The sequence below is a fragment of the Coregonus lavaretus genome (assembly GCF_964263955.1).
Source record: "Coregonus lavaretus genome assembly, chromosome: 33".
In the NCBI taxonomy this organism is placed as follows: Eukaryota; Metazoa; Chordata; class Actinopteri; order Salmoniformes; family Salmonidae; genus Coregonus; species Coregonus lavaretus.
In genome coordinates, this window is record NC_140020.1 from 32,541,690 (window position 1) to 32,554,764 (window position 13,075).

Sequence of the window (13,075 nt, forward strand, 5' to 3'; positions counted from 1 at the left end):
GGCACTGTGGCAGATCAGACGTATAGATTACAACACTGATAACTACTGTTGCCGTGATATAATTGATTAGAAAAAAAATCCCTTCCTTTTCCCGTTTGGCAGTGCGTCGCCCATATCGCCCTATTGAACAGGCCCCCCCTGCACGATTCTATAGTAAGAAGAATATAACTGAACTTAGCTGAATAAAACAGAAAGTATATTTTTTCCATTCCGGAGCGGGTGCGCATATGAAGTGGATATGTTGAGCGTAAAAGTGATCATTTGAAACAAGTCCTATACGCTAGATTTAGAGTTAATGGCAACTTAAGTTGTGAATGATACAAACCTTAGAATGTCTTAGAAATCAAAAACATATACAGTGCATTCGGAAAGTATTCAAACCCCTTGACTTTTTCCACTGTTACATTACAGCCTTATTCTAAAATTGATCAAATGTTTTTTTCCCTCATCAATCTACACACAATACCCCATAATGACAAAGCAAAAACAGGTTTTTAGAAATGTTAGCAAATTTTTATATTAAAAAAAGAAAACTTAAATATTACATTTACATACAGTACCAGTCAAAAGTTTGGACACACCTACTCATTCAAGGGTTTGTCTTTATTTTTACTATTTTCTATATTGTAAAATAATGGTGAAGACATCAAAACAAACAGTTAAACATCAAACAGTTAAACAAATATATTTTATATTTGAGATTCTTCAAAGTAGCCACCCTTTGCCTTGATGACAGCTTTGCACACTCTTGGCATTCTCTCAACCAGCTTCATGAGGTTGTCACCTGGAATAGATTCAAATTAACAGGTGTGCCTTGTTAAAAGTTTAATTTGTGGAATTTCTTTCCTTCTTAATGCATTTAAGCCAATCAGTTGTGTTGTGACAAGGTAGGGTGGGGTATACAGAATATAGCCCTATTTTGTCTATATTATGGCAAGAACAGCTAAAATAAGCAAAAAGAAACGACAGTCCATCATTACTTTAAGACATGAAGGTCAGTCTATCCTGAAAATTTCAAGAAGTTTCTTCAAGTGCAGTCGCAAAAACCATCAAGCGCTATGATGAAACTGGCTCTCATGAGGACCGCCACAGGATTGGAATACCCAGAGTTACCTCTGCTGCAGAGGATAAGTTAATTAGAGTTACCAGCCTTAGAAATTGCAGCCCAAATAAATGCTTCAGAGAGTTCAAGTCACAGACACATCTCAACATCAAATGTTCAGAAGAGACTGTGTGAATCAGGCCTTCATGGTCAATTTGCTGCAAAGAAACCACTACTAAAGGACACCAATAAGAAGAAGAGACTGCTTGGGCCAAGAAACACGAGCAATGGACATTAGACCGGTGGAAATCTGTCCATTGGTCTGATGAGTCCAAATTTTTTATATTTGGTTCCAACCGCTGTGTGTCTTTGTGAGACGCAGAGTAGGTGAACGGATGATCTCCGCATGTGTGCTTCCCACCGTGAAGCATGGAGGAGGTGGTGTGATGGTGTGTGTGTGTTGCTGGTGACACTGTCTGTGATTTATTTAGAATTCAAGGCACACTTAACCAGCATGGCTACCACAGCATTCTGCAGCGATACGCCATCCCATCTGGTTTGGGCTTATTGGGACTATCATTTGTTTTTCAACAGGACAATGACCCAACACACTTCCAGGCTGTGTAAGGGCTATTTTACCAAGAAGGAGAGTGATGGAGTGCTGCATCAGATTACCTGACCTCCACAATCACCCGACCTCAACCCAATTGAGATGGTTTGGGATGAGTTGGACCGCAGAGTGACGGAAAAGCAGCCAACAAGTGCTCAGCATATGTGGGAACTCCTTCAAGGCTGTTGGAAAGGCATTCCAGGTGAAGCTGGTTGAGAGAATGCCAAGAGTGTGCAAAGCTGTCATCAAGGCAAAGGGTGGCTACTTTGAAGAATCTCAAATATATTTTGATTTGTTTAACACTTTTTGGGTTACTACATGATTCCATATGTGTTATTTCATAGTTTTGATGTCTTCACTATTATTCTACAATATAGAAAATAGTAAACAAAGAAAAACCCTGGAATGAGTAGGTGTGTCCAAACTTTTGACTGGTACTGTATGTGTGAAATTAGTTTTGATTTAGAATGGACCATTATCATGACCCTGTATCGGAACAGGGGCATAAAAAAAATAATACATGTCATCTATTCACTTAAATAGCGAATGGAGGACGCTTTTCCTGTGGTTCATTTTCATGCCAGCCAGGTAGGCTATACTACTGTTGTAAAGCATAGCAAGGTGCTTAATATTAGGAAAGTTGATAAATAAATATAGTAGGCCTAGCCTATAGAAAGCTGATGGGATCCTCTTTTTAATAGAGGCCATCAAAACTATGTTTTCTCACACAATTGCACAGCCTATAGAAATGTTGCGCAACATGAGCTCATGGGCTCTCATGAAGCGTTTGATTTTATATTCTAAACCATTTGCATTGATGTCAGAGTGATTAGAGGGACAATAGAGTGCTGAGTACCAGGCAGTTAGAAAGTTTGGTAGGCTACTAACGACAATCAGCAGCATCAGAGCTTGGAGAAGCCTAGTTACCCTGACTAAACGGTCACGTGGCATTTGACTGCGGTCATGACTCGTGACCGCCGGTAATAAGGTCACCGTAACAGCCCTGGTCATGCCTCATGACTGCGGGTGTGGCGGTAACACGGTCACCGCAAGCCCTACTCATGCTCACCTGGTCAAAGAGCAGGCGTAGCTGTCGTTCTGATTCGCCGACCCACTTGCTGAGGCAGTCGGCTCCCTTCCTCATGAAGAAAGACACTTTCTTGTCTCCTTGACTACACTCGTTAGCCAAAGCCCGCGCTACTAGGGTCTTCCCTGTACCTGGTGGGCCGTAGAACAGACACCCTCTGTAGGAGAGGAGGGGGGCAGAGAGAGAGCCAGAGGTAAATAAGTTTAAAGCAGACACAATCCTTTTTTTATTGACCTTGGAACTACATTGTGACCATGATGCAAAAACTGCAAAATTCTGTTTTTCCTTGTCTTGTTGTAATCAAATAACACAGTTCTAAATTGCAAACAAAAGAGGATACATGCTTGATATGTCTGAACATGAATGAATCCCCCTTTACCTTGGGGGCTGTATCTTGAACCTCTCGAAGACCTCTGGGTAGAGGAGTGGGAAGACCACCATCTCCTTCAGAGACTGGATGTGGTTGGACAGCCCTCCTACGCTGTCAAACTTCACTGAGCTGTCCAGATTCATGGGGTCCACATCAGCGAGGCTAGCTCCCACCTTGGCCCTGTCCCTCAGCACCCCACTGGCCAGGTCCTCTGCTCTCAGGTTCATAGGCAGACATCTTTACAAATAACAGAAATACAGGTGATAGAGATGACATACAGCCAATGTGTGGTGAGCTTCCTGGTGCATAACAGCTGCCGCGTATCACCGGGTTTGAAGTGAAGCTACTGTGCTATACAGTACGAACGGTGAATGGAAAGTCGTTTGACCTAGAGAAAAGCCATTTATGAACTGTATCTTATATCAAAATCCACTAGGTGAGTGACAGAGAAAAAGGAGGAGAGGTATTTACCTGTTCCTGGCCCGGGTCATGTTCTTGCTTTTCCTCCTCTCAAATCTGTCCTCGTCAGACGAAGACGTGGTGTCACTACTGTGGATGGCATGCTTCTTCACTCTGGACCAGAGGAGAGGGAAGTAAAACAAAAGACAGATCACTCCATATTAGACCATGTCAATGTAGGTAAGAAGTGTTTTCTTCAAAACGTATGTAGGTAAGCAGTGTTTTCAGGCGGGGTACAACACCCACCGTATATGGCTTCTCCTTGCTGGGGATCTGTGGGTGTCAAACAGGGAGGGGTTGGTTTGTTTTCTGTTGATGGGCTCTGGAATGCATTCAGAGAGACAGAAGATGTTAAAAGCAGAAGGACTCAAGAGGTATAAAACAAAGACAATATCAGGAAATGGTTTTATGCAAGAAAAGGAACGTTTCAGGCAGAGGGCCAGTTTCCCAGACCTACATTAAGACTACTCCTTAACTAAAAGGCACACTCAATGGTGAATCTGGGTCCGGGAAACTCCCCTTAGTGTTGCAGAAAAATCACACAATACTCTATGTTTGTCTTTACCAATAGGTGGCGCCTCGTATCTCTGTACGGTCTTGCGTTGTCTCAGGTTGTACGGTCTGTCGTTCTCCTCTCCAGCCTCCTCTGCCTCGTCTCTTTCATCATCATCATCCTCTGCTTCGTCATCCTCTTCCTCACCGTGAGATTCTGAGACAAAGAGGTAAAAAAGTAAGATATGCTTGTGAAAATATTATCTTGTGAACCGCAAGCAACACCGATATAAACTACAGTTCTCTCCAAGGCCCTGTACAGCTTTACAAGCAATCCAAATTAAGACAAACCTTCAGTCCCCTCTTCCTCTTCTGTCTTGCTCATGGCTTTGTGGTGTGTCTGCATGACAAAGGTGTTCCTGTGCAGTGCCTTCCTCCTCTTCACACGAGAATACATGTCCATGTTTTCCTAGAAGATCAGGAGTGGAAGGAATGCGCATTTAGCTTAGTCTGGCTAACACCTAACTCGAATTCCTTGCATCAGCCAGTTATATTTAGCTAGCTGGCTTGCCATCATAACGTCTACCACTGGAGATAGTTACCAACAACCCACTTTCATATGGCATAATACAGATTGACTGGCTGATTGACAGACTTACCACCTCAGTGTCGGTCCACATGCGGAGTCTCTCCACCTCCCTGTTCTGTCTGATGCTGCTGATGTTGTCCATCTCCTGAAGAACTGCCTCCGCCGTGCTGACAATACAGTTACATTTGAGTCATTTAGCAGACGCTCTTATCCAAAGCGACTTACAGTAGTGAGTGCATACAGTAGTGAGCGCATATATTTTCAAACAATTCACACATCATCAGTATCAATTCATTCCGCCTACCTCTGACGTCTTCACTTTCTATTTTACAGATCACCCATCTCCACCCCGGCACCACCAGGTCTGAGGCCTCCACTTCCTATAGGGAAGAGTGTGTGTGTGTGTGTGTGTGTGTGTGTGTGTGTTACCTGTTGACGAGCTGGTCAAACAGCAGGCTCTGGTTGAGGTGTTCAAACTGGCTCTTCCTCACTTGGCAGCTCCTCTTTCTGTCAACATGGCCATTCATGTGAGAGTGGTCTCCTGCCCCTTCCTCCTTATGGGCTGCAGGGGTCAGAGGTAACAGGTCAAAACAAAGAGGTCCCATCTAACTAATACTCCAACTAATACTGTACCTACACACAAACAATGTTGACATGTCTTAAAAAAACTCAAATGAAAGCTTTGGAAACGAAAACGACGTTACCATTTCCATTTTGCAGGGCGCCAGATGACAACCTGAAACACATTGAGATGTGTAAATATAAACACATTGCAAGAAAAGACTGCCCCATTCTCAGACACAGTCAACAGATGGGTCTGAATCCAGTACACGCGGCCAGTACAGGAATTGAACCCAGAACTGTCTGTCAAAGAGGCTGTTATTTTGCCTGCTCACCTGGTGCGGTAGGTGGGCATGCCCCAGGAGACCCTCTGGTCCTTGGCCTGGGGGGAGGGAGAGGTGTCGCTGGAGCTGGTCTGTCTACGGGTTCGCTTCGAGGGAGGGGACAGTCGAGGACTGCTGGGACTGCTCACATCACTACTGGGATCCTTCTAGAGGGGAGGAGAGAGAGTTTGTAGAGAGATGGAGATGGGAGAGAGAGTGCGAGAGATGCCCACACATTCCACCACAAAGCACTCACCTACAGAGAGATTAACCATAGAGAAGAGTCCCCTCAGCCAACTGGTTCTGGGGCTCTGTTCACAAACACACAGAGCCCCAGGACAGCAACACAATTGGACCCAACCAAATTATGAGAAAACAAAAAGATAACTATTTAAAACACACTGGAAAGAATCAACCAAAAAACGGAGCAAACTGGAATGCTAACTGGCCCTAAACAGAAAGTATACAAACCCCAAATTAAGAAAGTCCTTGCTATGTAAGGACTCAGTGAGCATAGCCTTGCTATTGAGAGAGGCCGCCATAGCCTTTCTTCTCTCGAGAGCCAGGTCTGCCTACGTGCCCACTGCCTATAAAATGAAGTGGAAACTGAGCAGCACTTCCTTATTAGAAACACATACACTACCCATCAAAAGATTGGACACATCTACTAATTCAAGGGTTTTACTTTATTTTTACTATTTTCTACATTGTAGAATAATAGTGAAGACATCAAAACTATGAAATAACACATATGGAATCATGTAGTAACCAAATAAGTTTTTAACAAATCAAAATACATATTTTATATTTGAGATATTTTGCAACTTTTTCAAATCATAGTCACACACCTGATGTAGCCTAGCCCATAGACCTATATGTTTTGATAAGGTTTGTATCACAATTAAAGTGGCCAAATAACTTGTTAAAATTAAGCACATTAATCCACTTTATAACCAGTGTAGAGCCTAACTGGCATACATAGGCTGCTCGTGAGTTTCAAGTTTGGGAAGATCATTTCCACCATAGAAAAGCACCTTTATAATAAAGCATTACATGCATTATCACATTTGTCTCACTTTTGACAACAGTGCAAATACAATCGAAAATCACATCAAACACCATCAAAACAGCCATCATACTTTTAAAACTCACCTCACTGTGATGATCAATTTGAAGAAAGAAGTTCAACAGCAGGCTGAAACAGTGTAAACGAAAATGGACAGCGCTTTCTAAGGTGATAATTAATTCAAAACACCGATATACATTTTAGAGTTTATGCATAGACTTCTGAGCACAAGCCCGAAAAAATGACCAGAATTAAAATGATGATTGTGCCATTATACAATACATAGCCTACCTCATATTATGCATGGCAGAAAAACATAAAACAAAACTGATTTAAGATGTCTTTGATACAAAATTCTAGCCTTTTGAGTGTGGACTGTATTATTATGCATACTGGATGGACTGGTTACCTTATGCTACGTTCCAAAATGTATATCCATGAATCTGGGAGAGAACGTATAGCCCTAGGCGATGCTGTTGGTTCATTGATTGTGCAGGGCGGCTTACAGTTAGCCTACGTGAACAGTGAATTTGTATTTGATTTTGAATAGCCTAGTAATAGGGATTTTATTTATTTACATAATGAATTACCTTTAGCGATACAGAATCTCACCACCATGCGTTTCTAGTTCATCCGCTCTCCCTTTCTCGAGCACGCAGAAGGGCTGTCAACAGTTTAGTGAAATGTGTTTCGTTGCGAAAACATGTCACTATCGATGTTCCCGAACAGATTTTCACTTTTTCCAAATGAAGCACTGGGTAGCTGCAGGAACAAGGTTGGAGCATACAGAGTTTGGGTGGAATATCACCTGTCGGGCAGCGAGAGCATACTCCTCAAACAACGGTTGATGCGTGGAGTGAAATAAGTGTTCTTGTATTTATTTCTCAGCTGCTCATATTATGCTCGGCTATAAAACCATTGTAGCCTAGAAAATGGACCGGCGGGAAAGCTCGCGGCCTCCATTCCCTATTCGAGCGCATACAGATGACATGTCCTGCCCCTTCTAAATCGAAATTAATTTTGACATATTAGTAAAGACAAGATTAAGTCGAGAATAGTCTGACGGGTGAAAATCAGTTGAGAGAACAGCTGTGCAGCAGCCTGAGGTAAGGAACAGAGCTCAAACTTTGTTGCCATGGAGAATAAGAGCACTTCCTCCCAGCTGCCCACTGCACTGAGGCTAGGAAACACTATCACCACCGATAAATCTACAATAATCGAGAATTTCAACAAGCATTTTGCTACGGCTGGCCATGCTTTCCACCTGGCTACCACTACCCCGGCCACCAGCTCTGCACCCTCCGCTGCAACTTGCCCATGCCCCCCCGCTTCTCCTTCACACAAATCCAGACAGCTGATGTTCTGAAAGAGCTGCAAAATCTGGACCCCTACAAATCATCTGGGCTAGACAATCTGGACCCTTTCTTTCTAAAACTAGCCGCCGAAATTGTCGCAACCCCTATTACTAGCCTGTTCAACCTCTCTTTCGTAACGTCTGAGATCCCCAGAGATTGGAAAGCTGCCGCGGTCATCCCCCTCTTCAAAGGGGGTGACACTCTAGATCCAAACTGTTACAGACCCATATCCATCCTGCCCTGCCTTTCGAAAGTTTTTGAAAGCCAAGTTAACAAACAGATAACCGACCATTTCGAATCCCACCGTACCTTCTCCGCTATGCAATCTGGTTTCCGAGCTGGTCATGGGTGTACCTCAGCCACGCTCAAGGTCCTAAACGATATAATAACCGCGATCGATAAAAGACAGTACTGTGCAGCCGTCTTCATCGACCTGGCCAAGGCTTTCGACTCTGTCAACCACCGCATTCTTATTGGCAGACTAAACAGCCTTGGTTTCTCAAATGACTGCCTCGCCTGATTCACCAACTACTTTTCAGATAGAGTTCAATGTGTCAAATCGGAGGGCCTGTTGTCTGGACCTATGGCAGTCTCTATGGGGGTGCCACAGGGTTCAATTCTTGGGCCGACTCTTTTCTCTGTGTATATCAATGATGTCTCTCTTGCTGCTGGTGACTCTCAGATTCACCTCTACGCAGACGACACCATTTTGTATACATCTGGCCCTTCATTGGACACTGTGTTAACAAACCTCCAAACGAGCTTCAATGCCATACAACACTCCTTCAGTAGCCTCCAACTGCTCTTAAACACTAGTAAAACTAAATGCATGCTCTTCAACCGAACGCTGCTTGCACCCGCCCACCCGACTAGAATCACTACTCTCGACGGGTCTGACCTAGAGTATGTGGACAACTACAAATACCTATGTGTCTGGTTAGACTGTAAACTCTCCTTCCAGACTCACATTAAGAATCTCCCATCCAAAGTTAAATCTAGAATCGGTTTCCTATTTCGCAACAAAGCCTCCTTCACTCATGCTGCCAAACATGCCCTCGTAAAACTGACTATCCTACCGATCCTTGACTTCGGCGATGTCATTTACAAAATAGCCTCCAACACTCTACTCAGCAAATTGGATGTAGTCTATCACAGTGCCATCCATTTTGTCTCCAAAGCCCCATATACTACCCACCACTGTGACCTGTATGCTCTTGTTGGCTGGTCCTCACTACATATTCGTCGCCAAACCCACTGGCTCCAGGCCATCTATAAATCACTGCTAGGCAAATCCCCGCCTTATCTTAGCTCATTGGTCACCATAGCAACACCCACCCATAGTATGCGCTCCAGCAGGTATATCTCACTGGCCATCCCCAAAGCCAACACCTCCTTTGGCCGCCATTCCTTCCAGTTCTCTGCTGCCAATGACTGGAACAAATTGCAAAAATCTCTGAAGCTGGAGACACTTATCTCCCTCACTAACTTTAAGCATCAGTTGTCAGAGCACCTTACCGATCACTGCACCTGTAAACAGCCCATCTGAAATTAGCCCGCCCAACTACCTCATCCCTATATTGTTATTTATTTTGCTCATTTGTACCCCAGTATCTCTATTTGCACATCATCTCTTGCACATCTATCATTCCAGTGTTAATACTAATTGTAATTATTTTGCACTATAGCCTATTTATTGCCTTACCTCCATAACTTGCTACATTTGCACACACTGTATATATATTTTGTTGTATTTTTGACTTTATGTTTTGTTTTACCCCATATGTAACTCTGTGTTGTTGTTTTTAATCGCACTGCTTTGCTTTATCTTGGCCAGTTCGCAGTTGTAAATGAGAACGTGTTCTCAACTGGCTTACCAGGTTAAATAAAGGTGAAATAAAAAATTTAATAAATAAATAAAATTATTTCTCAAATCATCAATAGCCTATAGTCACACCATGCAGACCATCTATGTTTTGATTTCTAAGACATTCTAAGGTTTGTATCATTCACAACTAAAGTTGCCAAATAACTATAAATCTAGCATACAGGACCTGTTTCAAGTGATCACTTTTACGCTCAATATAGCCATTCCAGAAGGACAACCAGTGCATTCAGAAAGTACTCAGACCCCTTGATTTTTTCCACTTTACATAAGTATTCAGACCCTTTGCTATGAGAATCGAAATTGAGCTCAGGTGCATCCTGTTTTCATTGATCATCCTTGAGATGTTTCTAAAACTTCATTGGAAAAACCAAGCCATGAGGTCGAAGGAATTGTCCGTAGAGCTCCGAGACAGGGTTGTGTCGAGGCACAGATATGGGGAAGGGTACCAAAACATTTCTGCAGCATTGAAGGTCCCCAAGAACACAGTGGCCTCCATCATTCTTAAATGGAAGAAGTTTGGAACCACCAAGACTCTTCCTAGAGCTGGCCGCCCGGCAAAACTGAGCAATCGGGGGAGAAGGGCCTTGGTCAGGGAGGTGACCAAGAACCTGATGGTCACTGACAGAGCTCCAGAGTTCCTCTGTGGAGATGGGAGAACATTCCAGAAGGACAACCATCTCTGCAGCACTCTACCAAATCAGGCCTTTATGGTAGAGTGACCAGACAGAAGCCACTCCTCAGTAAAAAAGGCACATGACAGCCCACTTGGAGTTTGCCAAAAGGCACCTAACGGACCCTCAGACCAACAAAATGCTCTGGTCTGATGAAACCAAGATTGAACTCTTTGGCCTGAATGCCAAGTGTCACATCTGGAGGAAACCTGGCAACATCCCTGCAGTGAAGCATGGTGGTGGCAGAATCATGCTGTGGGGATGTCTTTCAGTGGCAGGGACTGGGAGACTAGTCAGGATCGAAGGAAAGACGAAAGGAGCAAAGTACAGAGAGATCCTTGATGAAAACCGGCTCCAGAGCGCTCAGGACCTTAGACTGGGGTGAAGGTTCACCTTCCAACAGGACAACGACCCTAAGCACACAGCCAAGACAACGCAGGAGTGGCTTCAGGACAAGTCTCTGAATGAAATCTAGTGGCCCAGCCAGAGCCCGGACTTGAACCCGATTGAACATCTCTGGAGAGACCTGAAAATAGCTGTGCAGCGACGCGCCCCATCCAACCTGACAGAGCTTGAGAGGATCTGCAGAGAAGAATGGGAGAAACTCCCCAAATACAGGTGTGCCAAGCTTGCAGCATTATACCCATGAAGACTTGAGGCTGTAATCGCTGCCAAAGGTGCTTCAACAAAGTACTGAGTAAAGGGTCTGAATACTTATGTAAATGTGATTTCAGATGTTTTTTTTTGCAAAGATTTCAAAAAAACTGCTTTTGGTCTATCATTGTCGGATATTGTATAGATTGATTAGGGAAAAAAACAATTTAATCCATTTTAGAATAAAGGGTCTGAATACTCGCTCCCTAATGGGAAAAATATCCTTTATATTTTTTTCAGTTTAGTTCAATTATATTCTTCCTACTATAAAATCATATAAAATAAAATAATGGCACGGGACTTACAGTGAGGGAAAAAAGTATTTGATCCCCTGCTGATTTTGTACGTGTGCCCACTGACAAAGAAATGATCAGTCTATAATTTTAATGGTAGGTTTATTTGAACAGTGAGAGACAAAATAACAACAAATAAATCCAGAAAAACGCATGTCAAAAATGTTATGAATTGATTTGCATTTTAATGAGGGAAATAAGTATTTGACCCCTCTGCAAAACATGACTTAGTACTTGGTGGCAAAACCCTTGTTGGCAATCACAGAGGTCAGACATTTCTTGTAGTTGGCCACCAGGTTGCACACATCTCATGAGGTATTTTGTTCCACTCCTCTTTGCAGATCTTCTCCAAGTCATTAAGGTTTCGAGGCTGACGTTTGGCAACTCGAACCTTCAGCTCCCTCCATAAATGTTCTATGGGATTAAGGTCTGGAGACTGGCTAGGCCACTCCAGGACCTTAATGTGCTTCTTCTTGAGCCACTCCTTTGTTGCCTTGGCCGTGTGTTTTGGGTCATTGTCATGCTGGAATACCCATCCACGACCCATTTTCAATGCCCTGGCTGAGGGAAGGAGGTTCTCACCCAAGATTTGACGGTACATGGCCCCGTCTATCGTCCCTTTGATGCGGTGAAGTTGTCCTGTCCCCTTAGCAGAAAAACACCCCCAAAGCATAATGTTTCCACCTCCATGTTTGACGGTGGGGATGGTGTTCTTGTGGTCATAGGCAGCATTCCTCCTCCTCCAAACACAGCGATTTGAGTTGACGCCAAAGAGCTCGATTTTGGTCTCATCTGACCACAACACTTTCACCCAGTTCTCCTATGAATCATTCAGATGTTCATTGGCAAACTTCAGACGGCCCTGTATATGTGCTTTCTTGAGCAGGGGGACCTTGTGGGCGCTGCAGGATTTCAGTCCTTCACGGCGTAGCGTGTTACCAATTGTTTTCTTGGTGACTATGGTCCCAGCTGCCTTGAGATCATTGACAAGATCCTCCTGTGTAGTTCCTGGCTGATTCCTCACCGTTCTCATGATCATTGCAACTCCACGAGGTGAGATCTTGCATGGAGCCCCAGGCCGAGGGATATTGACAGTTCTTTTGTGTTTCTTCCATTTGCGAATAATCGCACCAACTGTTGTCGCCCATTCCAGCCTTGTGTAGGTCCCTGACATCCTTGGAGAGCTCTTTGGTCTTGGCCATGGTGGAGAGTTTGGAATCTGATTGATTGATTGCTTCTGTGGACAGGTGTCTTTTATAGAGGTAACAAACTGAGATTAGGAGCACTCACTTTAAGAGTGTGCTCCTAATCTCAGCTCGTTACCTGTATAAAAGACACCTGGGAGCCTGAAATCTTTCTGATTGAGTGGGGGTCAAATACTTATTTCCCTCATTAAAATGCAAATCAATTTATAACATTTTTGACATATGTTTTTCTGGATTAATTTTTTGTTATTCTGTCTCTCACGTTCAAATAAACCTACCATTAAAATTATAGACTGGTCATTTCTTTGTCAGTGGGCAAACGTACAAAATCAGCAGGGGATCAAATACTTTTTCCCCTCACTGTATAAGCATATCTTGTCAGCTAAATGAACAAGCCTACAGCCTTTGGCCTT

General features: G+C 43.5%; 1 protein-coding gene across 1 annotated transcript in view; it reads right to left on the reverse strand.

The window, feature by feature from the left end:
• The window catches only part of LOC311108272 (ATPase family AAA domain-containing protein 2B-like), a 155,099-nt gene that overhangs the window by 123,412 nt on the left and 18,612 nt on the right, over positions 1–13,075 (reverse strand). Inside the window, exons 2-11 of the mRNA XM_084150894.1 lie at positions 5,546–5,700; positions 5,354–5,385; positions 5,079–5,211; positions 4,720–4,816; positions 4,412–4,529; positions 4,134–4,277; positions 3,815–3,890; positions 3,581–3,682; positions 3,119–3,346; positions 2,722–2,896 (exon numbers count right to left, since the gene is read on the reverse strand). Of these exons, the coding sequence (XP_084007020.1) occupies positions 2,722–2,896; positions 3,119–3,346; positions 3,581–3,682; positions 3,815–3,890; positions 4,134–4,277; positions 4,412–4,529; positions 4,720–4,816; positions 5,079–5,211; positions 5,354–5,385; positions 5,546–5,700 (1,260 nt within the window). The remainder of the gene's footprint in view (positions 1–2,721; positions 2,897–3,118; positions 3,347–3,580; positions 3,683–3,814; positions 3,891–4,133; positions 4,278–4,411; positions 4,530–4,719; positions 4,817–5,078; positions 5,212–5,353; positions 5,386–5,545; positions 5,701–13,075) is intronic.